Below are 25,812 nucleotides of genomic sequence, written 5' to 3' on the forward strand. Positions count from 1 at the left end.
GTGGACAGGAGTCTTGTCAGCAAAGACGAGCATTTGCTACCAGGTGAACTTCAAGGTGTTGTTATTAGTATATGAAGCCCTTAACAACTAGGGACCAAGACTGATTTACACCATAAACTGGCGTGGAACTGGCACTATTACAGGTGCCACATAATACTTGTTCTCCACAGGTGAGAAATTGATCTTTAAGTGTAGCAGCACCTGGACTTTAGATGTCTCTGCAGGTGTCTTCCCTGTACTCTTTTTGGGTCCCGCTAAGAACATTTTTGCTCAGGCAAGCCTAGCCAGGAATGTGAAATGTTGACAAGCGTTTATTGCTGGTTTTAATAATTCTTAAATAATTAAGTTGCTTTTCACTGATGATTCCATTCCTTTTGTAAACCTCCTTTTGAGGTTGGCTATATATAGATATATGACATTCAAAATCATTCATATTAATAAATATGAACTTTATAAGCATTTTTTTAAACCCTCAATTTCTCCCAGCTTCAGGAGCAATTAATATCTCCAGATTTCTGTACACAGTGCAGTGACAAAAGAGCAAAAGTTGTTTGGTTTTCATTCCTCAGCAGTAGATTAAAATATCACAATAAATGTTACCAAGAAGGAGAAGACTGTAGTTTTTAGCACTTTAAAGACAGAGGTTGAAAAGCTACTTTAAAGATTGGGAGGGGGGCTTGAAAGAGTGTGATGAAACCAATTAGTTCCTGACAGGATTCCTTAATTGGACAGATATTCAGATAGTTTTGTAACAGAAAAAGCCACAGAAGGCTTCTATACCAACATCTTCATTTCCAGAGTAATGGGCACTGATACATTTACCCAAATAGTGTAGTCCAACCAAAAAAGGATAAAGATGGAACATACCAATCACAAAACAACCATCTTGTGAACTGTGGCAGTACACAGCAGACACTCATTTCCCCAAAATTATAAATACAGTCGTACCTTGGTTGTCAAATGCCTTGCGACTCAAACATTTCTTTAGAACCTGAATGTCTGACACTGCTTCCACAGCTTCCGACTGAGTGCAGGAAGTTTCTGCAGAGAATCAGAAGCCATGCCTTGGTTTCTGATTGTTTTCGGAAGACTTCTGGAACGGATTCCGTTTGAGAACCAAAGTATAACTGTACTGGGTGTTTCTGACACCTCATGAATCTGGGGCGGGGGGGCATATCCAGGCACATATATAGATTCTTCATTGCAAGAAAACACCAGTTATTTCTCAGCTCACTGAAGAAAACACTATGAAACATCTGCATGAGTGGAGTTGTGCATGTTCATCCAAGCTGCTATTTTTTGTCATGGTGTAAACAGAAAGTTCACACATCCAAATATCCAGTTTTTTGCTTGGGATAGACACACAGTGCTTGCACATTAGCCACTTGTTTCCTGCATTGTTACACACTTTCAGAAATATTTCTGATTCCTCCTCCCATGGTTTTTAAAACCCTTTTCTAAAACTACCTGGGAAGTAGCACTGGAGTTTTATTTCAATATTTATAGTCTTTCCAAACCCTCCATTTATAAATAACATTTTCTAGCAGCCAGTGCCATAAATTCAGCACTTAAAGGAATACTAGGGCTTTTGTCTTTATATAAATCTCTGCAAAAAAACAACAACCCAGTTTTGAAGGAGGGAGCTGCTTCTTTCCTGGTTCAGATGTTCCTTGTATAGAGCTCTGATCAGACATGGAGCTCCACACATGCAAGGCCTTTCCTCATTCCTCATACATGCAAAGATCACTTACTATTTGATTGTGGCCCAACATGGGCGTAGGCAACCTGAGGGTGCAAATTGTTCCTCTCCTGCGCAGCCACCTGATGTCATTATTGAACTGGATATCTGCACAGGAGGCTGGGAACTGCCTGTGAGATTCAAAACACTGTCAAACCAATTGTGTGCTGGTTTTGGTGGTGGGAATTGTGGGGTGGTTCTGGCTGGCTGGTGAGCTGGCTGGCTTCAACCAGGTCTGCCGAATCTCTTTTAAATCAGCAGTGTGTGGCTTGGTCAGCACAGTCAGCATAGGGTCTCCCCCCTCCTCTCTATAATTTTGCCTTTACCTGGGGTGGGCAGGCAGGATATGCTTAATACCTTGTTATGGGGCTATTTGGGGCAAGAGAGGAGTTCTCTGGCAGACAAAACTGGGCCTGTCTGGAGGTTTTGCTTACCTAGTAGCAACTGTTACAACTTGTTGGCAAAAAAGGGGGGGCATTGGGTTGGATCCTAAGTCCAGAAAAAGGGTGTGTGTAAGAGACCCCTCATCACTCCAGTCAAAGTATCAGACACCCTGGTAAAGGGGTCCAGGAGAAAGTTTCTGTCTGAAGGCCCAGATGAGGGTTTATGGGCCACAGAACTTCCCAATGGTGTTCTGGAAGGATTGCCCAGAATCGACTCTCATTGTAAAGTGATCCTTAAATCCAGAACGGACCCTGAAGGATTAATCAACCAGCAAATGGTCAGGTTGATCCAGGATTTTTCCAGGCCTTCCCTTCTCTGTTTAGGACCCATACCCAATGCCTACGCCAAAGCCTACTAACATCTGTTTATAAACAAAGCTGTGGCTGTTTCGATCCCAAGATGCTATCCTGTTCTCATTCCACCCATCATTTCACAATTAGCTTGCTTTTCACCCATCTCCCCCATGTGGTATTGATGATAATAATAATCCTTTATGGTGATCTTTTCTAAAGGGGACACGGCTGGTGCTGTGGTTTAAACCACTGTGCCACTTAGACTTGCTGATTGGAAGGCCTCGCGACGGGTTGAGCTCCCGTTGTTCGGTCCCAGCTTCTGCCAACCTAGCAATTCGAAAGCACGTCAAAGTGCAAATTAATAAATAGGTACCACTCTGGCAGGAAGATAAACAGCATTTCTGTGCGCTGATCTTGTTTCAGTGTTCCGTTGCGCCAGAAGCGGCTTAGTCATGCTGGTCACATGACCCAGAAAAACTGTCTGCGGAAGCGGACAAACGCTGGCTCCCTCGGCCTGTAAAGCGAGATGAGCGCCGCAACCCCAGAGTCGTTCATGACTGGACTTAACTGCCAGGGGTCCCTTTACCTTTACCTTTTCTAAAAGCACACTGAGACAAATAACACAGTGTAATGAGTGCAAACCTTGTCCCAAATCTTTATATTCTACAGCTACAAACCATTTCTGTATTTCAGAGATGTTAGACGAAAGAAAGAAAGAAAGAAAGAAAGAAAGAAAGAAAGAGGGGGAAGTGTTAAAATCAATGTTCTCTCATTGCACCACTACCTTCAATCACACAACCACACACAGCTGTCAGATCTTTCTGGGCCACTGAGGCTAGCATGCATACCTCAGCCACAAACCAGTCAGAGGAGGTGTTGCCAAAGAAATGGGTGACTTGCTTTGTCATCACACTGAGAAACACTTCACTTTAGTAAACTTGACAGATTCTGAAGAATCAAGCAAAACTCACACTTTTAAAACTTAGTGACTCACAGTTGCAAGTTTTTGGACATCCTCATCAGAAGATCCCAGGGAGGCCAGTCCAATCTCTTGGGAAAACTGGGCAAATTTAGGGTCAGCGAGAAGAGGCACGTGCCCCAGAAGTTCATGGCATGTATCCCTGCAAGGGAATTAAAATGCAAAGTTAGTAGGAGTATAAAAGCATCACTGGACTCAGAGAACTGATGCATGCAAACCTCTTAGCCAAACCTGAAGCAGTTCAGTGGGCTTAAAAAAAAAAAATGAATCTAGCTGTCATAAGTATTAAAAGGTTTATTTACAAAAATAAAACTTTGACGGTAACTGGAGAATACTGTGGGGGTTTTTAAACTTCCCATGCAGACTCGCATTAAAGTATTTTTGGTCCAAATTTGACACTGTAAAGCATTTTTGTGTTTTGCATGTTGTTAGTTGCTTTGAGCAACATCTTCAGGAGGGAAAAAGCAAGTTTGCATTTTTTTTGTACAAATAAAGAGAGCCCACTGCCTCTGTTTTCAGGCAAAACAATACTTGGAATATGTCTTCCTATTTTTGTAATGCTATGCTCTGTTCCCCCATTATAATCCTGATACAGCCCATCAAAAGAGCACAGCACGTGCCTGAGTTATTCATGCCAGCCCATCCACTATTGTTCACTGAATCACAGACATGAACACCAGGAATATGCTATGCATGGGCAGGACAATAGGAAGCAAGCAGGAGTTTCCCAGTTTGTCTGTTTTTCGTATTCATATGTCTTGGACAATATGGAAACAGACATCATGGGGATTGTGAATGAAGCCGAAGTCTTAAAGGCTCAGCATTCATTTTCAATTCAGAGCTGTCACCTTGCGCTTCCTGTGAAAGGCTCGTCTGTTGGGAATAGGGCCACTTTGTTACCAGGTGAACAGTAATCCAAATTCTCCTGCAGGCGACAAGTTCACGTGTCAAGTTTCACATTACAATGCCCCCTTTTCACCCAGTGCCAAGCATTTCTCTAAAGAATATGTGAGAACACTCTTGAGTGGAACATAAGTGCCTCAATTGATTTCGGAACTTGACTTCCTGCCGTAACCTTTCTTTACAGGTGCAGCAGTCTCAATGGCAGAACAATTTATTTATTTTTACTTTTTTATGGAACAAACATCCAGCTAAGTCATAAAGTAGACCTACTGAAATTAATAGATAGAAGCCCATTGACTACAATAGATCTACTCTGAGTATGACAAACACTGGATTAGCAACCATGCTTTGCTGCAAGTTCAGTGTCTGGCTTTGCCAGGAAAGGGTTTTCAACCAGTGGGGCTGAAAGAGACCTTTCTAAACGAGACCCTCTAAGATCTGCATGACTTGGGCAGGTCTTTCATTGGCAGAAATACAAATGAGAACCTCTTGGGAAACACCCCCAAAATAACCTAGCAAGTACTGCGCATGCTCAGTAGCCACAAAACACTGAGTGTTTGTTTGGAGCAGGTAAGTGTGGAATGGAGTGCCCTGAAAGGCGTGGCTGGCTGGCTGGCTGGAACACTGAACAGGAACAGTCACACGGAAACATTTTATTACAGGTCCAGGTGCTTTTTTCCCCTTTTTTTGTAAATGTGAACTCTGAAGGTCATATCAGTTTGCATTTCTTAGTGCGGAAAGTATTGATCTGATGTTTAGAGATATTTCCTATTCTACTTAAAATAGTTCTGGAAGCTTCTCTGTGTGAAAGAAACAAGCAGAAGGTTCATGATGTTTGGGTTATTCCTTCAGAGAAGCTGAGTACAGCTGGTTTAAACTGGTTCTGTTATCTCTTTCCAGTATTTTTTTTTCTGGGGGGGACGACGCAGGGGTACGCATACCCCTAAACATTTTGTGAATCTAAGTTTGGCCTCATTGAGGGGCAGTATTTCAATATGAGTAGGAAAATGAGAGTACCCCTAAACAATTTTTTATATATATAAAAAAGCACTGTCTCTTTCAGTCAAGGTCATGCTGGCTATAATAGGCCAGAAGGCACCTGAGTTCCACTCTCTCTTTCTGTCTCTTTTTCCATCTGATGTGGTGTTCTGTATTTAGTGTTAAGGTTTAGACTTATTATACGTTATTGTAAGTCTAAGTTAAGTCTGCTACAACTGGATTTCTTATGGACAGTGCCAATCCTGAATGTATTGGATTTGTGACCGTTATGCTCATTTGCCTATAGTAGCAGTAAAGCTCTGCTGGATGAAATATAATTGCCTCTGATCTATAGTGTGGGAATCCTGCAACCTGTTTAAGTTTTTATTCTGCTAACTATACATCAGAGTTCTGCTCTGGATCAATATTGAGTAGTTTCTAGGTTAGCAAAAAACAAAAACAAATGTCAAGCTACCATTTGTTGCTAGCATGAAAATATCCTAGAGCAAAGCAGTATGAGACTTTGAAATAATCCATATCCTAATATACACATGATCAATCCCGGATGCAGGAGATGATGGCCATGGACAGGTGGTTCAGTGCGCTGATTACCTGTGAAGTCCTTGTCCATGGACACTTGGTGGTCTTTGACCTCATCTCCGTGCTCTGGGATTGCTCATGTGTCTATTAGGATATGGATTATTTCACAATATCATACTGTTTAGGGCACTTACTGATGGCTGCTCTAAATCCATCATGGCTTTGGGGATCATACCAAACGTGATATCACAGAAATAACACCAATGTCAGTGCTCACTGGTGCAAGTCAAAAGATATTACAATAAAAAAGAAATAAAATAATTCAGTGCCAAAAACAGCAGATATTTCAACAAAGAGCCATCAATATTAATATAATTCCCTTTGGGCTTATTTTCTCTATTTTAAAAAAAGATGGGAAAATAGAACGAAAGAATATTGAAACGCCAGCGAGAAAACAGTGAACATTTAGAGCAGGCATAGGCAAACTCCGGCCCTCCGGATATTTGGGACTACAATTCCCATCATCCCTGACCACTGGTCCTGTTAGCTAGGGATGATGGGAATTGTAGTCCCAAACATCTGGAGGGTCGGAATTTGCCTATGCCTGATGTAGAGAATAAACAAAAAGCTGTGGGCATAAGCTGAAACAATGATTGCAGAAGGACAGAGGGAGCAGCTCAGTTTCCATCCCAGGCAGATTGTACATGATGATCAGTACTCAGGACTGGCACCAGATGTGGAGGCCTATTTTTCTGGTTTTCTTTTCCAAGTGACACTCATTATTCTGTGACTATTGAGCATGCTCAATCCTCATTAAGCTAAGGGTTTGCTTGCTTGCTTGCTTGCTTGCTTGCTTGCTTGCTTGCCCGATTCAGGGCTTTTTAAAAAAATAATAATTCTGCTGCTGCAGACTTTAGAGTTCCCTTGAGCATGCTGGTACTGCCGTCTTATTTCTCAGGGTCTCCCGTCTCACTCCGTACCTGTTGGCTCTCACTATCTGAGTTTGCTAATAGAAGGCACTACAACAGAACCCCTTTGGTCACATCCACACTATATATTTGAAGCGCATTTATACCACGCCCCAAAGAATCCTGGGAACTCTAGTTTGCCCCTCAACAAAATGCAGTTCTCAGAACTGGGTGGAGTGGGGGGGGGGGTGAAGCCATCTGAATGTTCATCACTGCCAGTCTTAAATAACAGGATTTGGTTTCAGGAAAGACTTGGCAGAGATTAATTGATCTAGAAATCCCTCGGAAGAGATTGAAATTAGAATATTGGCTGCAAATGTGAGACTGGGGTTCATGTAAGTCTCTAGATGGGTTTCTGTTCAGAGAAGGTGCCCTCCAGCAGTGGGGTTAGAATTAACGCACACAGAGTGACGCTCTTGAGGTGCTTGCTGTTACACAGATAAAAGCCAGATGACAACAAGCTCAAGCAACAAGGGATCATCTTGTTTAATAACTGGTTGGCCTTCACAGCAGTCCTGAGCATTTGCTACAGAGAAAGAGGAAGCTAAGCGCTTTCAAAAACCCTTTACGCTCTGTGAATGTCCTGCATCCCTGGAGCCTGAGCACACCGTTTGCTGCTTTGGACCTTCCCTCCTTTTGGTTAGATACAGGAAAGACACCATGGTGTAAAGGACAGGGGTCTGCCGATTGAACCTTTTCCTTCCCCAGGACAATGAGGATATTTTCTCTCCCCTCCTATATGAGAGTCCTTGGAATGTCAGGTGAGTTTCATGGAAGTTGCTTCTCTGTCATTACACACACCATTAACAGTGGCGGGCGCAGAAGCAGCTGGGCCTTGCCCTGGAGAAAAGAGGCAGGTATTGTGCAAACGTACATGATTTTGGCAGGGTGTGCTGTAGCTGGTCCAGAAGCATGAAACAGTTCAAAGAGGCAGAACAACAGGCTTGAAATTAAATGGGATTTGTGGAAGTGTGCAACATCTCTAACTGAAGAAGCCAAGTAGTGTTGTTACATTTTTTTTCATGTCGCCTTTCCTTTCCTCCAAGGGGATCGGGGCTGCTTAAGTGGTTTTCCTCTCCTCCCCATTTTATTCTCATTCCAACCCTGTGAGGCAGGTTAAGCTGAGAGACAGGAACTTGCCCAAAGTCACCCTGTGGTCTTCATGGCCAAGAAACTCAGTGGGTAACCTTGGGACAGTCACTTTCTCCCAGCCTAACCTACGTCACAGAGCTGTTATGAGAAGAAAAATTTGAGGGGAGGTAGAGAAGAGAACCATGCACCTCATCATCACCTGCTTGGAGGAAACATGGAAAAAATAAATATAATAAATGCTAAGTTATGAGAAATTATACTCACGGTTCTGGAGTGTAGAGAGGATCAGAGCCATGGCGTATGTACTGAGTACAGTGGAAAACTCGATAGGCAAGACCAGCTAAGAAATCACGAGGCGACAAATATCCAGCAACTGGTCTGACTGTGAATCCAGACCTTTCTGAAGTGGTAGAAAAACCAAAATTATCTGAGTATATGTGTTAATCAACAGAAAACACAAACTATTCCATATTTTTCCTACAGAATCAAACGTTGTTTGTACCAGCTCGACATTCCTTAAGAAAATAAAATGTATGAATTGATGCAGATCATTTAGCTGAGGGAAAAACACCAAGGTTACAATGTGCCAATATCACTAATCACCTTCCTGTTTTATCTACAGCAGCAGATTAAAAGGGGGGGATTCAGGGCCACTTTATACATTATACAGGTTTGAACAAAGCATTTTATCTTTAGTATCCTCATAAAATTGTCAACATTAAGGGGGAGCAAATACATGCTGCCAGCTGTGTGTATCATGCAGGTAGTATATACAAAAATTATCTGAACGGCAAGCAATTTCGTGCTGGGTGGATACTTGGTGCAAACATTGATTTACCTCTATGTGTAATAGCCTCAGATCTTTCATGAAATCTGATGGCACATTATTCATTTGGAAATCATCAGCAAACATTTCTCTAACAGCAAAGAACCCTGTGGCATCTTAAAGGCTGACGATGTTATTATGGCATAAGCTTTTATGGACCAAAGGCACAAAGTGTTATCCTGAGTGATGGTGTGGGGTTGACTGTAAACACTGAGGTCGAAAGGAAAGGAAATGCCGAAAAGGTCAGATGGGGGAAGTTACCTTATTATCTGTCTATCATTTCATTCCATTTATGAAGAGCTTCCTATAAAATTATCTCAAAACAATTTAACCATCAAAACAAATTTCATACAACTAACAACCCCAGATCCAATACAGATTGGGATTAAAAAATCTCCACTCAAAAGGCTTGTTGAAAAAAAGGAATGTCTTCAGCTGACACCACTCCAAAACTTATATTCACTTATGAACAGAACGGTTCTTTCTCAAGCTCTTTCTCATCTCATTAGTTACTGTTTAGAATTAAATGAGCTAAGCTTAGTCCTCTTCAGAAAAAAATTGTGACTGTTGTCTTTGGCTGAGAACACAAATTTGAACCTTGGAGTGCTTTTCTACCTTCAAGCAAAGGGGAAAAAAGGAACTGTGTTTCAGCGCTCTTCCTCAGGGATCCAGAGAACAATGCAGGATGCACCTTTGAAAGATGCAGCCCAGCTCAAAGAACAGTCAGCCAATTAATGTTAAGTGCTAGTAGCCATAAAGTCAGAATAAAGGAAGGAATGGGAGCTGGGGCAGGTTAGCTTTTCAAGCCATACACAATATTTTATTTTTGATCGGAAAAATCTTTCTCAGGTTCTTAGGACTATATTTTGCTGTGACTTTTCTGCGGTCATAGTGGGAACTTGTTTTGGTATGGGGTGGGTCTTTCCCCTGCCCCCGATTTAAACACTTAATATTTGTAAGAAATATCAGCACTCCAAATAACCGGAAAAGGCAGCCCTAATAATAACTCCCTGAAACTCAAAAGAGATCTTCCAGGGCCTGGAACAATGAGAAGACGCAAGCAACCAGGTCAAATTGAACCCAGAGATAAGGGGCAAATAAGTCTGACATCTGCCTCATCTTCTTTGACAAAAACTGTGTCAGCACCAGAGACTTCCCACAGCAATTCCTGCAGATTGCAGCACATGCGACCTCAGTGATGTTTGCCCTGGCTAAAACTAACATGCCCACATTGCTCTCCGGAAGGATAAGGGAAGATTATGGCCTTGGTGGATCATTCGACACAGGCTGTGTCTACACACACACACCATTTATTCTACACCTGATATGCTCCCACCAGTGGTCTGGGAAGCAGTGTACATGTGATATTAGCCAAAAGCCATGTCTATCCTTTGGTTTCCTATTAAATACTGTGTGTGGTGATGTGTGATTACCCAAGCCAGTTTCAATCCAAACGGAGAGAAAGAACAGCTGCAAATAAATCCCCCTTTGACTTGTTTTGAAATGGCTTTTTACGTAGGGTTCTGGGTGCAGTCTTCCTGAGGGGAAAAAATGTGTCCGTTTAATTAGTTCATCCTGCCACCTGTGTGCTTCATGCTGGGTTGCATCAAGGTCACAATGGCTGTGCAGAATCCACCAAGAAATCCCACATCTGAGAAGGAGGCTGGGAGCAGACCAACTGGTGCACCTTCCAGCCAAGTTCAGAGTTGTCGCTGGAAGTGTGCAAACCTCCAGCTGAGTTATGACTTCAGGAAAGTCAGCTGGGAACATCTGGCGACAGGCCCATTTTGGAGGAGAAGCTTGACCCCACCACCTCCAGCTGCTTTACAAACATTCAACCAGGCAAACTTTACTACCCAGGACATATGGAGTCCCCATCTTGAAAATACAAAATGTAGTGAATAAGGAGGCATTTTTCATATTCCATATAAGACTGTTAGTGCACTGGTTTGTTCCAAACACAGAGCTGACTGCTTTGCTTTGTATTCAGATGGGTTTAGGCATGTATAGTAAAAAAGACACATGTCATAATAGACACGTTCTCATGGGATTGGGGGTCATCCAGGACTTTTGTGCAAAACTCCCTCAACACAGCGAGAATTTTCTCAGCTGTAACAATTCCCCAAAGGAGAGACGGTAGAGATTCCTGATGGGTTTTCCCCCCTCCCTGCATACAGATTCGTTCCATAACTGCTTATTCAACGCACAGAATTGTCGTGTGAAGAATAAAGGTATAAACAGCTCTCATTACTTGGCCAATTGTGCAACACTTGAAATGTGACACAATTATTTTTACAGCACCCTGTTCTGCTAGAAGCCAGATTTGACCCTTACCTTTAAGAAACATAGAAACATCCTCCAGCTGAGGGACATTATCCTCTCGGTAGCCACAATGCTTGGTCAACAAAGGGAAGTTCTTCAAATACTCTCGACAGGCGTGAGTAGGATACAGTTTGGTCAGCTCCCTGAACACCACTCCCCAAGTTTTTATTTCTTCAGGTGTATAGTCCACTCTAGGGATTGGCTGGCCACTAAGAAAAAAAAATACAAAAGAAAAAGGTTTTGAAAACAATTACCTCTCGGTTATATGCTCCCATCAACCCATCATAAGCCCCTTCCAAACCCCCCCTAACATAGACAGGCACTGGTACCTCAAAAGAAGGAATAACTACTTTTCAGATAGCCCATTGACAAGCTGCATCGAATGCCTGCTATCATCTCCAGCAAAAGCCTGATGTGGCTGTTGTCTCATCCCCCAGGCATGTCCTAGTGTTAGTCCCAAAACACTCATGCTCTCTTCAGCTAGAGCAGTGGGTCAGACGCAAAACAAGAGTAAGGGGTAGGGGCAGAATGCAGCCCTCCAGATCTCTTTATCTTGCTCTCAAGACTCTCCACAGGCTACAGAACTCACTGCCCTGTGTTTCAGCCTTCCCATATGCTTTTACCTGTGTGGACTGTGTCTTCCTTCCTTGAACTATGCTAATAATAAGTTTTTCTTGCTTGCTTGGATGGAGGATAGAGAGGTGTGCATGACTGGAATGCAGCCCGCTGTACGAAAGTTAAGTGTTATATCCATTGTGCCACCTACTTCTACATCTTCCCTCACCTGCTCCTGACATGTGGCCCCCGTAACACGGTTCAGGAGGCAATGTGGCCCTTGTGCTGAAAAGGTTCCCCAGCCCTGTTTAAGAAGAATCTTTTCCCTTCCACTCCTAGTTCTTCACATAGTCTTCATGTAACAGGTTGAACCCTTCAAACACACTTCTTAGAAACAGCTGGGTTTTCTGTATAAGCCAGACATCACACAGAGAGAAGGTGGAGATAAGGGCCTGCCCATGACATTTTGCTGCCTGAATCATCTATGCCCTCAGGATCAGAGATAACTGTGCACAATCCAAAGGGATTTTTAAAAAGTTACAATATAGAACATTTTTTCCCAACCTGGTGCTCTCTAGTTAATTTGAACTGCCATCAGTCCTAGTTGGCATGGTCAATGGTCAAGGATGATGGGGTTGTAGTCCAAAACATATAGAGGGCAAGAGGTTGGGGAAGGCTGATACAGTGGTTTTCCTACATATTTGGAGTATGTCATACACGTTAATTTCAGTAATCTCAATGATATATACAGTTTGTAAGGCAGATCAGTATTATTACAGAGAGAGAAAGAGAAAGACCCAAATAGATGCAGGAAATAGTTTCAAAATAATATAACACATCTGGAGCAATGCATTTTAATAGAATGTCTTCTTAGGGGGCAATAGATTAACATTCTTCTTTTGCTTGCTCTGAAAGGCTATTCTAATGCTATCCTTGTGCCTGTAAATGGTCATTCTCTGTTTTAAACACAAGGGCAGGATCTGAGGAGATAAAAGAAGAATTCTAAAACACTGACTTCTTGACACTTCCAGCTGGAGATGACCGTGCTGTGGATGGATGCCATAGCTGTCAACATTTCCCTTTTTTAAGGGAAATTCCCTTATTCTGAATAGGATTCTTTGCAAGAAAAGGGAAAAGTTGATAGCTATGATGGATGCTTCCATACAACCCAGATGGAGTAACATAGGAGAACCCTGTAGAAAACGAAAAGGGCAATGAATATTACAAGGACATGAATACTACCAGGTAGCTGGCAAGATTCAGGGAGGGAGAAGTGTTATGATCATAGCTGTCAACTTTTCCCTTTTCTTGTGAGGAATCCTATTCGGAATAAGGGAATTTCCCTTAAAAAAAGGAAAACATTGACAGCTATGGTTATGATTTGGTTTAGCTGGCTACCTGTATTTTGCTATGCATCTAAACAAACCAATAAAAACTATATTGTTTCCTCAAAGAATCCTGGGAACTGTTCAGGGTGCTGGGAACTGTAGCTCTTGGGGGGGGGGGTAAACTATACAGTTCTCCAGATTCTTTGGGGAAGCCGTAACTTAAAGTGGTATAAGCATGGTTTTAGATGCATCGTGTGGTTGTGACCTTAGTCTCCTACCTAGAAAATGACATTTCTCAGAAGGCTATTGTGAATGTGATAACAATCATAAAGCACTTTGAATACTGATAGGCCTGTTGCTGCCTAGACGAACCCTCTACTCTCCCCTCCTTTCAAGACCTTTTCTCAACTCCAGTAAAGCAGGATTTATTCAGTATGTTTCTTAGATACAGGAACTGATACCAATCCTCACTATAGAAGCTGCTCCAATAATAAGTATCCTCTGCGGAGAAAGAATCATCTGGAATTAATGTGCTTTGAGGCTGCCTATTCAGCCTGGAAATTCTCATTAAGCACAATCGTCTTCCTTTCTTTTCTTCCCACCTTCACTTCTTTCTTTCACTAACAAACAATTACAACAAGGGTTTTGCTTAGCTGGGTGGGGGGCGGATGTTGTTAGCAAGCCATGGTGGAACTGAATGGATAGTACACAGAAGGCTGAAGTGAATCATAGAGTTTGGGGTCACAGAACCTAAACTTCTTGCTCAATGCTCTTATAATCACAGCATCTTTGGAAGATGGCTGCTCAGCAGCTGCTGCAATGCCTCCAACAAAGGGTTAGTTAGAATCTGCTCCCTGATAATCTCCCACCCATAGATTATAGTATCTTCTGGAAGAGCAACAGAGACCAAGCCTTCTTCAGTATGGCTGTCCTTCAGAGGTTTGAAGGCATCTCTCATGTCTCTTCCCCCCACCTTTATCTTCTCTTCTCCAGGCTAAACATACCTGGGCCTTTCCATCATACCTCCTAGGAGTTGACTACTTCCATGCTGCCACTATTTCTGGGTGGGATTCAGGTCACTCAATTAAAGCTGATTGCGAAGCTACAAGCAACAAGCCTATTTCCCCCCAACACTGGGCTTTCTGCAATAAAGAAACTGAGAGGGAAAATGCACTGGAAAGTGGTGATGCAAACATTGCCCAGCCTTCCCACCAACAAATCAGGGTATGGTCTGAAGCCACATGAAGCTACCACCTTGCTGAACCTAACCAGGTCTTTTTATGGCCTGTCCCTGGATGAGAGCCCTCTGCATGCTACCTTGGGTCTCATGTTGAAAGAAAGATGGGGTACAAATCAAAGATGATAAATACATTCAACGCACAGGTTCTTGCTAGCAGTACAAATTCATCCAAGAAACCATTAAGGACAGTCAAAGAAGACATACTGTCCTGTAGAAATGACCAGTCACTGATGCTGATTGCATCTTATGGAGCAAGCAGAATTTCACGGCCAAAGCAACCTCAGAAATACAGTCTGGGTAAATAACAATAGCTGCCAACCGTAGGCGTCCCCTACTCAGAAGCCGGGGGAGTCATGGCTCATTTGCATGCATTAATTAAGCTGAATTGCATACACATTTAAACATTTCCCCATTTTCTTACACCAGCACAGCAGGGTAGAAGTGGGGGGGGGCAGGGAATGGTTCAGGCTGGTTTGCAACTAGTCAAGTACAGCTGAAAGCTGAGCAGAGATATGCAAAAGGTACTTGCAAAAAGGAACATTTAGGAGATCCATATCCATATAAAATGCTAATAGAACAGCAGTGATCTATCCAGAGAGAAAAACTGCTGCCTCTGCTCACAAGACACAAATGCCCTCCCTCTCCTCACTCTGAATTGATAGAGTGTGAGAGTGTGTGTGTGTGTGTGTGTGTGTGTGTGTGTGTGTGTGTGTTTATGGGCTTTTAAGCATGCTCTTTTCCTGCCAAGTTTTACTGTTTGCTGAGGGGGAAATAAATGTTTTCATCTTCCCCCCCTCTCCTTGTGCGCTTAGAGAACTCAAAGAAGTAGGCAGAAACCACAAACAGGGGAGGGAGGGGGAAATGAGAACTTTAAAAAAAGAAAGCATGAAACAGAAAAGTACATCAAATTAGCATGTGCCTTCTCGGGAATGTGAAGAGTTTGGCCCATTATGAGTAAAATGAGAATGTGATTGGAATTAGCTTGACTTGGAAGCTCGCGTGACAAGAAAATTGCAAAAAGCAGCAGGTATTTGTAGGTAGCGCTGAAAATTTACTAACTCCTGGGGATCGTAATGAATTCAAAATGTAGGCTTGATCTGCAAAGACTTTTTTTTAAAAAAAAAGAAAAGAAAAATGCAAGTGTAGCGTTTGGAGGTGATATTATTTGTTATAGGGTAAGCCACTCGTGAAGGGACGCAGGTGGCGCTGTGGGTTAAAGCCTCAGCGCCTAGGACTTGCCGATCGAAAGGTCGGCGGTTCGAATCCCTGCGGCGGGGTGCGCTCCCGCTGCTCGGTCCCAGCACCTGCCAACCTAGCAGTTCGAAAGCACCTCCGGGTGCAAGTAGATAAATAGGGACCGCTTACCAGCGGGAAGGTAAACGGCGTTTCCGTGTGCGGTTCTGGCTCACCAGAGCAGCGATGTCACGCTGGCCACGTGACCCGGAAGTGTCTCCGGACAGCGCTGGCCCCTGGCCTCTTAAGTGAGATGGGCGCACAACCCCAGAGTCTGGCAAGACTGGCCCGTACGGGCAGGGGTACCTTTACCTTTACTTTAAGCCACTCGTGTAGGGGACACAGGTGGCGCTGTGGGTTAAAGCCTCAGCGCCTAGGACTTGCCGATCGAAAGGTCGCGGTTCGAATCCCTGCGGCGGAGTGCGCTCCCGCTGCTTGGTCCCAGCGCCTGCCAACCTAGCAGTTCGAAAGCACCTTCGGGTGCAAGTAGATAAATAGGGACCGCTTACCAGCGGGAAGGTAAACAGCGTTTCCGTGTGTGTCTCTGGCTCGCCAGAGCAGCGATGTCACGCTGGCCACGTGACCCGGAAGTGTCTCCAGACAGCGCTGGCCCCTGGCCTCTTGAGTGAGATGGGCGCACAACCCCAGAGTCTGTCAAGACTGGCCCGTACGGGCAGGGGTACCTTTACCTTTACCTTTACCTAAGCCACTCGTGTAAAGGTGCAATCCTAGGGTAAATTTGCTATAGCTCAAGCTCTTTAGGATTTTGGTTAGGTTCTAGAGCAGATAGGAGCTTAAATGGAAACCAAGATATAATCCAAAATGTGGAACCAATGCTCTTTTTCTAGAAAAAGAAATGCTGGAATTCACCATGAACACCTCCCTTGATCTTTTATAATGGCAATGGCACCCACCTGAGAGGTGCTGGAACTCAGTTCTGGTGAGTTCTGGCTGCGAAAAAATCCTTGTGTGAAAACACACACACACCCCAACACACACAAAATTATGTGAACTGAGTTAAAAGGTAAAGGGTAAAGGGACCCCTGACCATTAGGTCCAGTCGTGGCCGACTCTGGGGTTGTGGCGCTCATCTCGCTTTACTGGCCGAGGGAGCCAGTGTACAGCTTCCGAGTCATGTGGCCAGCATGACAAAGCCGCTTATGGCGAACCAGAACATCGCACGGAAATGCCGTTTACCTTCCGGCCGGAGCAGTACCTATTTATCTACTTGCACTTTGACGTGCTTTCGAACTGCTAGGTTGGCAGGAGCAGGGACTAAGCAATGAGAGCTCACCCCGTCACAGGGATTCGAACCGCCGACCTTCTGATTGGCAAGTTCTAGGCTCTGTGGTTTAACCCACAGCGCCACCCGCGTCCTGCGAACTGAGTTAGCCTGACTCAAAAAGAAAGTGGGGAGGTGAGAGAAGGAGAGAGGAGCAGGCTTGCTCTTGGTAAGGGAAATACATGACCTTTCATGTGGTGGTGGAAGCCATAAACCAGGGGTCAGCAAACTTTTTCAGCAGGGGGCCGGTCCACTGTCCCTCACACCTTGTTGGGGGCCAGACTATATTTTTTGGGCGGGAAATGAACAAATTCCTATGCCCCACAAATAACCCAGAGATGCATTTTAAATAAAAGGACACATTCTACTCATGTAAAAACACACTGATTCATGGACTGTCCACGGGCCGGATTTAGAAGGTGATTGGGCCGGATCCGGTCCCCGGTCCTTAGTTTGCCTACCTGTGTCATAAACCATTTAATGTGATTGGTGTGTTGAGCTAGCTGCTGAGGTGACAAGGCATGATAGCAGCTCTTCAGAGAGCCCCACAGTGAAGGTGGGGCAAATGGTGCCCTCCCAGCTGTGTTTCGCTCACTCAGCCCTCTGAATTTATTTCTTTTGATTGTCCTTTTAATTTGTGACATGGCTGACAATGAGAGTGACCATTTAAAGAATGACATCTTGTTTGAGAACAGAAGCAATTTAGGAATAGAAGCCTCTGAAAAATTCAGTGAATAAGGCCTGCTCACTCAGTACTTTCCCACATTCAGGGTGGGTTTTTCATGACAGCTACCCTTATGTTTGATGCATTTTTTTATGTTAGTTTAATCTTGGGGTGGGGGGACAAAGACTGTCCTGTTCTAAAGTATGATTTCCAGGTGCTGTGCATTTGCGCTCTCTCTGAAAAGTTGCCCTGTGAACCCACCGTTCAGAAAGCTTTCTTGTGTATTTGTCAAGCAATTTCATACATTTGCAAAAGAAAGTCAACTATGCAGTAAATATTTTATCCAGTTAAGGACTTAATCTCATTGGCTCCAACAAGAAGCTTATGCATATTGTTCTCAGCATTACTCTCTCCAAATCACTGTCTCCAAATGCTCGTCTACAGTTGCATTGCAAGATGCTCTTGAGCTGTTTCTAAACCTGCGTTTTTGAATTGGTGCTGTCAGGTTACAAGATTTAAATTGATTTTTTGAGAAAGCAAGCTGCATACTAGTTTTTAACTTCTTAGTCATACTATAAAGTATTTTGCTTGTTTTACAACTTTTGGTATATCCCCTTGTTCACACTAGGATCCGTAACATCTTTTCTTCTTATGAAATCAAGAAACAAAAATGCTAGTCATTTAATTCCTGGTGTTAACTTTCTGTTAACTTGACCTTTACATAGCCCATTATGTGAGTTGACACACACACTGCATGAAGGGGGAGTGAGCAGGGAGGTCACTGTTCTCCCCCTTCCCCTGGCCCTCACACACCTCTCTCAACCAACCAAGCAAGAAGCATTATGAGAGTTCAAGGGACACATGCCAGCTAGATGAAAATTCTCAAGGAAGGTTCAAAGCAGGAGTGTGGCTTAGGAGGAGTATAGCAAGTAGAGAGAGCCAGACAGAGAGGTTCTCCATTTCTGATATGAACAAATAAATAAATAAAGTGATGACCAGAAGTGTCAAGGAGAAGGCTGTGGTTCAGTGGTAGAGCTCAGCCTTTGCATTCAGTTGAACAGTGGCATGATTTGGTAAAAGTCAACTTCCTACGTTCCACAGCTCAACTCCAAAAAGCCCAGTTTAGATGCTCACCCTACCAATTCAGTTGGGTAAATGGGCCACTCCTCATGGCTGCTGCTTGTTTATCATCCCAGCAGATGGTGTCTTTTTTTCTGAATCAGTAGCAATTTCACAACAAACAAAGTTCTGTACTCACTATTTATAATTCATGGCAACGTCGACAAAATATTTCCTTCTCTGCCGATACACATTGTCCTTAAATCCCTAAAGCAGATAAAAGAAAATGAATGCGTACCAAAGAGAATTAACAACAGAAGAAAAAAATCAGTAATCAAAGTGGTTTCTAAAATAACGCTTATTAATATTGTAATTCATGCCATCTGTGGAACAGTTAGCAAACACTCCAATCTCTAAGTGGCAAGAGATTCCAGGGGTTCACGTTTCCTTTGGAAATGAGGCACAGCAGAGACTGTGGTGTCTTTATGATATATGGTTTATGTACACATATATAAAACTTGCTTTGTTAATCACCTTTCTTTTGCTCTCCATGATGGCTCTTCATCCAGGTGGTTTCCTGAGCATGGGAAAAACTGGTTTGGCCTATATTTTGACATTACTAAATTCAGTGTCTGGCAGCCCATCTTGATACTCCACGCACTGATTAACTTCTAACACTTAGTAAATGCAGGAATTATTGGTGTCTTGCATGCACAAACTCAAAACAAGATGTACAAGAACAGCCCTTTACTACAACAAAACTTGACTAAGACTATGTACAGATCACCAGCTTAAAATGCAGTTACGGTATATTGTTCTTTTAATTATTTCAGATCAAAGCTGGTTTGGAGCAGGGAACACATCAAAATGCAGCACTATACTGTATTTCCTAGTCAGCAATAGGATAGGTATGGATTATGTGTCTGCCTTTATTAGTACTTTGCTCTGTGTTTGAGAGAGACAGAGAACCTTATGAGTGTACTGTATTGTTCATAGTCAGTGCCCAAACAGCACACATACAATGTAACATTCCATATACCCATGTAGTACCGTATTTAATTGCTTTTTAAAAGTAATCCCCTCTTAAGGAGCTAACATGTGTCCAAATTTCATGCACCTTTCTAAAAATACAAAAGAAGAAGGAGAAGGAGAAGAAGCTATAGCTTCCCAATGCAAGTCAGTGGGATTTCTGCAGATTTGCTTTTACCAGATCACAATCCAGATCCAGGGCTCGGGTCAGTTCAAGATTGTCTCGGATCTAAATTGGTGTATCAGAGCCCAAACTGGCTTGGTGGACAGCAGGGATTTTCTGCTCAGGGCCAGCTCAAGGCAAGTTGAAGCTTGAGGTGAAGGACTATGTAGTCCCCACCCCTCCAGACACAAAATAGGATGGTCACATGCAAAAGGTGAAAGGGGGTCCTTAGCAATAATCTGTTAAGATACCTCTTGCAGGAGCAGGACCCCATTTCCAGGCCCGTGCAGAGCTTGTCTGAGGTGGGGAGTCTTGTTAGAATAAAGTTATAAAGTAGAAGACAATGACAAAGAAGAAGGAGGAGGAGGAAGCGGTCAGTGCATGGTGGGGGGGGCCTCTGGCTGGCTTAGCCCTCCGAGGCCCGAGCAAGTGTATCCGGCTGCCCTCCCTCTCTGCACGGGCCTTCCCAATCCTCATTTACACCTGAGCACTCTAGGACAGAATCTGACTGTACAGTTGTACCTTGGTTCTCAAACAGAATGCATTTTGGGAGGCTGTTCGACTCCCGGAACCATTTGAAAACCAAAGTGTGGCTTCCAATAGGCTGCAGGAAGCTCCAGTTGGAAGCCACAGAAGCTGTGCCGTACATTCGGCTTCCAAAAATTGTTTGAAAACCAGAACACTCACTTCTGGGTTTCAATTGTTTGGAGCCAATTTGTTTAGGACCCAAGGCGTTCAGCCTCCAAGGTACAACTGTAATAGTAGTTAAATATTACTTCAATATTATCATCATCGGCACAGTACCCCACTGTACTTGAAGGCAGAAAGCTAGCTTCGAAGGGCAGGGCAGGCCATACGGTCTACCTAACTCCAACCTTCCAGCACCTTGCCACCACACAAGAGTAACTGATCTGCTAGTGCAGGGATGGAGAGCCCCCCAGATGTTGTTGGACTCTAACTCCCACCATCCCTAACTATTGGCAGTGCTGGCTGTGGCTGATGGGAGTCATAGTACAACAGCTTCTGGAGGGCTACAGCTTCTGGAGGCCTGGTGCTGATTTTGGTAATGATGCTCTAAATCATGAAGAGTTGGGATACCTTTGCCAGTCACAGAACAAAATCTACAGCATTTTCTTTCTTTCTTTTAATTCAATAGCCATTGAATTGCCAGAACGGCTTCAGTTTTCCCAGGTTGCGTGTCAAGACCCCGTAACCACCCCCTCAAAGATGAATAAAACACCAGGACACAGAATATTTGGATAGTGTTATTGGGCAAATATTGGCCACAACTTTATTGGTTACAGAATGTGAGTGGTATTGGCTTAGGCATTGAATAGACCTGACTATATCTGACTCCTGCCCATTGCGCAGGGAGTCTGGTAAGGGTAAACCACCGGAAGGAGGAGCCCCATTGATGCAAACCAACTCGAGCTCCCCCAGGGTTCCCACAGGGGTCGTGGCGTGGCCTAGCCCCGCCCCTGGCTTCGGACAAGATCCACACCGGCTTCGGACAAGATTCCTTTAACAGAATACCCTTAAGCTTGGGGGGACAGGTGATGTCCACACCTCCCCTCCCCATCATAAGGTCACCCAATGCCTAACCGCCACAAGAGCCCAAAGGCTCACCGCCAAATACCCTCAAACCTGCAACCAATCCTTCACACCCTCTGCAATATCAGCCAACCAGATATCATTTCCCCAATCGGAAAGGTGTACGCCATCATCTCAAAATAGGGCCATCTTGCTGTAAACAATGGTGGGGTGCACAATCACCCGGCCACCCAGCATGTGCACTTTCTGTGCCACTTCTGTGCAACCTATGATGTGATGATTGAAGTCCGGCAGATAGCTTTGCCAGCTGAGAGCAGAAAGGGCGCCCCAGCTCATGCCTCCGCTTAAATGGGCCACACATCCCCAGCCAGCGGATTGGCTGGCTGGTTGATAACAAGGCCAGGATCCTCCGAGCAAAGTGGGACTTTGTCCCCCACCCCCAGAGGAGAATGGGTGGCCACGTGGCCCACCGCAACTCCTCCCACAGTTAAGTGGAGAAGACTTCCCTTCCTGAAGAGAGAGAGAAAAAAGGCAAGGCAAGAGGTTAATTTCCCCCAGCTTTGGAGTTGTGGCTTTTGGCAGTACGTGGGCCTTGCAGTATGTGTTAAATATGAGCTGAAACAGTGCTGCCGTATTAAAAACAGGGATGAAACACAAGGAACCTGCATGGAGGCTGCATTCCTGCTGAGCCTAAAGGATGCTATGATTTCTACCTCATAATTATCTCCCAGAGTGTGAGCAGCTTTTCAATTGCCTTCTTCTTTCCCCTCCCACACCGCTAGGAATGCTCATTTAATATCTATATTCTTTAAGTGAAATAGCAGTGGGCATGACTTTAAGTACTCGGGTGATTTTGGAGAGCAACACTTATACGCACCATTTAAAAAGGGGGGAAAGTAATCTAAAAGGTAAAAAGGGGGGAGAAAGCAATGGGATAGTTTGTCATTTTTATTTATTTATTTTGCGATACCTTGTGTAGCTCTGTCATACTGAAAATACAGTATAATAGCTGGCAGGGGTGGGGAGCAGGCAGAAGAGATCCATCCCAAGTCTTCTAAAGCATCTCTTTTAAGCAGAAGTTGTAGACCATGAAAATGGCCTGAGTGGATTTGCACCTTAATCTGAAATGCATTAGCTGAATATTTTTGGGATCAGTCTGTCATATCGAAGCTTGTCAGGTGGCAGGACAAATCAGAGTGGTGAATCAGTCCTCAGAAAGCAGAAAAGGGAAATGGCTTGTTTCCTGCTAGATGTAAGGAACTTGAGGTAGAGGATGGTAGATTGCAGCTGAACATTAGAAGCAACTTTGTAGGAATATGAACAGGGAAAGAATGGTAGAGCAAATGCCCAGGGTCAATTTCTGGCATCTCCAGGTAGGTTTGGGAATGGCTCCGGTCTAAATCCCTCTCTAGAGAGCCACTGTCAGTTGACATAGACCATAGATGAGGAACATGTAGTTCTCCAGATGTTGCTGGAATGCAGCTCCCATTATCCCTGGCCATTGGCCATGCTGATGGGAGGCTGATTGGACTTTCAGTCCAGCAGCATCTGGAAGGTCATAGATTCTCCATCCCTGCAGTAAAAGATCATTCCCTATGTTCCTTCTAAAAGCAGTTCAACAACAGTACCATTTATCTAGGATGCTGGTGGACTTCTTATTGCTGGAGAACTCCAAGCAGAAGCTTGTCAGCTCTGGATTTCCAGTATCAAGCAGAGAATTGAATTAGATAGCCTACAACAAATTCTACAACATTGGCCCATGCAACAAACTGTCATTGCAAAGGGGCAGGTTCAAGGAAACTCCTGAAATATCTTCCGTATCATACGTTGTCACAAAAGATCCCTGGATTTCTAAAGAAACCCAGCGCCCTTTTGCATTCAGCGAACGTTATTGGAATTAGCATCATGGTTATGAAATGAGCTGAAGGGATCAAGCATACTTAATAAAAAAATGCATCCAGTTCTAGGAAAATACCACTGCCAATAATAATAATAATAATAATAATAATAATAATAATAATAATAATTTATTATTTATACCCCGCCCATCTGGCTGGGCCTCCCCAGCCACTCTGGGCGGCTTCCATAAAAACCAAAAATACAGTAAAATCACACGTTAAAAACTTCCCTGAACAGGGCTGCCTTCAGATGTCTTCTGAATGTCAGGTAGTTGTTTATTGCTTTGACATCTGCTGGAAGGGCATTCCACAGGGTGGGCACCACTACAGAGAAGGCCCTCTACCTGGTTCCCTGTAGCTTTGCTTCTCGCAATGAGGGAACCGCCAGAAGGCCCTCGGCGCTGGACCTCAGCGTCCGGGCAGAATGGTGGGGGTGGAGACGCTCCTTCAGGTATGCTGGACCGAGGCCGTTTAGGGCTTTAAAGGTCAGCACCAACACTTTGAATTGTGCTCGGAAACATACTGGGAGCCAATGTAGGTCTTTCAAGACCGGTGTTATATGGTCTCGGTGGCCGCTCCCAGTCACCAGTCTAGCTGCCGCATTCTGGATTAGTTGTAGTTTCCGAGTCACCTTCAAAGGTAGCCCCACGTAGAGTGCATTGCAGTAGTCCAAGCGGAAGATAACCAGAGCATGCACCACTCTGGCGAGACAGTCCGCAGGCAGATAGGGTCTCAGCCTACGTACCAGATGGAGCTGGTAAACAGCTGCCCTGGACACAGATTTGACCTGTGCCTCCATGGACAGCTGTGAGTCCAAAATGACTCCCAGGCTGCGCACCTGGTCCTTCAGGGGCACAGTTACGCCATTCAGGACCAGGGAATCCTCCACACCTGCCCGCCTCCTGTCCCCCAGAAACAGTACTTCTGTCTTGTCAGGATTCAACCTCAATCTGTTAGCCGCCATCCATCCTCCAACCGCCTCCAGACACTCACACAGGACCTTCACTGCCCTCACTGGTTCTGATTTAAAAGAGAGGTAGAGCTGGGTATCATCTGCATACTGATGAACACCCAGCCCAAACCTCCTGATGATCTCTCCCAGCGGCTGCATGTAGATGTTGAAAAGCATGGGGGAGAGGACAGAACCCTGAGGCACCCCACAAGTGAGAGCCCAGGGGTCTGAACACTCATCCCCCACCACCACTTTCTGAACACGGCCCAGGAGGAAGGAGCGGAACCACTGTAGGACAGTGCCCCCAGCTCCCAGCCCCTCAAGACGGTCCAGAAGGATGTTATGGTCGATGGTATCAAACGCCGCTGAGAGATCCAGCAGAACTAGGAAACAGCTCTCACCTTTGTCCCTAGCCCGCCGGAGATCATCAACCAGTGCGACCAAGGCAGTTTCAGTCCCATGATGAGGCCTGAATCCCGACTGGAAGGGATCCAAATGGTCCGCTTCTTCCAGGCGTGCCTGGAGTTGTTCGGCAACCACTCGCTCAATCACCTTGCCCAAGAATGGAAGATTTGAGACTGGGTGATAGTTGGCCATTGTGGCCGCATCTATAGATGGTTTTTTAAGAAGCGGTTTAATAACCGCCTCTTTCAGTGGGTCTGGGAAGGCTCCCTCACGGAGGGAAGCATTCACCACCCCACGAAGCCCATCGCCCAGTCCTTCCCGGCTAGCTTTTATAAGCCAGGATGGGCAAGGATCCAGGAGACAGGTGGTTGGTTTCACTCGTCCAAGCAGCCTGTCCACATCCTCGGAGGTAACAGATTGGAATTGATCCCACTCAACTTGACTAAACAGAACTCTAGCACTCTCCCGCCCTGGCCCTGCTCCCACGGTGGAGTCTACTTCTTCCCGAATCTGAGCAATTTTATCTGCAAAAAACTTTGCAAAATCATTGCAGGAGAATATGTGGCCCGTACTGGGCCCCGATGTTACAGGTGGTTCCACTAAATTGTGAACCACCTGAAAAAGTCTCCTGCTGCTGTTTTCTGCAGATGCAATGGAGGCGGTGAAGAAATTCTTCTTCGCCGTCGCTATCGCCACTTGGTAGGCTCGACGTTGAGCTCTAACCTGTGTCCGATCAGATTCGGAATGAGTTATCCGCCAACGGCGCTCTAGCCATCTCAACGATTGTTTCATTGCCCTCAGATCCGTGGAAAACCATGGGGCTCTCCGGGCTCCATGCAATCGGAGAGGGCGCTTCGGAGCCAAACAGTCAATAGCCCTGGTTAACTCCGCATTCCAGCGGGCCATCAGGGAATCAGCTGAAAGGCCATCAACATGGGATAAAGCATCCCCTACCACTCTCTGGAAACCATTTGGATCCATTAAGTGGCGGGGGCAGACCATCCGAATTGGTCCCACCTCCCTGCAGAGGGGATGGGTCGCAGAGAAGTCCAGTTGCACCAGGAAGTGATCTGACCATGGCACTTCTTTTGTTTCACTTTTACTTAGTGTCAGATCACCAACATCCATAGAGGTAAACACCAGGTCCAAGGCATGTCCGCGGCTATGGGTTGGGCCAGACTTATTCAGGGACAGCCCCATGGAGGCCATGCTTTCCACGAAGTCCCGAGCTGCCCCTTGTAAGGTCGTGTCGGCATGGATGTTAAAATCCCCTAGGACGACCAAGCTAGGTGTCTCCAGGAGAACATCCGCCACGACCTGAAGCAGCTCGGGCAGGGAATCCTTGGTGCAGTGGGGAGGTCGGTACACCA

At 44.8% G+C, this 25,812-nt stretch overlaps 1 protein-coding gene across 1 annotated transcript in view; it reads right to left on the reverse strand.

Moving 5' to 3' along the window:
* TPH2 (tryptophan hydroxylase 2) overlaps positions 1 to 25,812 on the reverse strand; it is a 63,208-nt gene that overhangs the window by 26,106 nt on the left and 11,290 nt on the right. The window contains exons 5-8 of the mRNA XM_083699557.1: positions 18,644 to 18,711; positions 11,096 to 11,292; positions 8,200 to 8,335; positions 3,470 to 3,596 (exon numbers count right to left, since the gene is read on the reverse strand). Coding sequence (XP_083555683.1) covers positions 3,470 to 3,596; positions 8,200 to 8,335; positions 11,096 to 11,292; positions 18,644 to 18,711 — 528 coding nt within the window. The remainder of the gene's footprint in view (positions 1 to 3,469; positions 3,597 to 8,199; positions 8,336 to 11,095; positions 11,293 to 18,643; positions 18,712 to 25,812) is intronic.

This window comes from Podarcis gaigeae (assembly GCF_964106915.1).
Source record: "Podarcis gaigeae genome assembly, chromosome: 10".
In the NCBI taxonomy this organism is placed as follows: Eukaryota; Metazoa; Chordata; class Lepidosauria; order Squamata; family Lacertidae; genus Podarcis; species Podarcis gaigeae.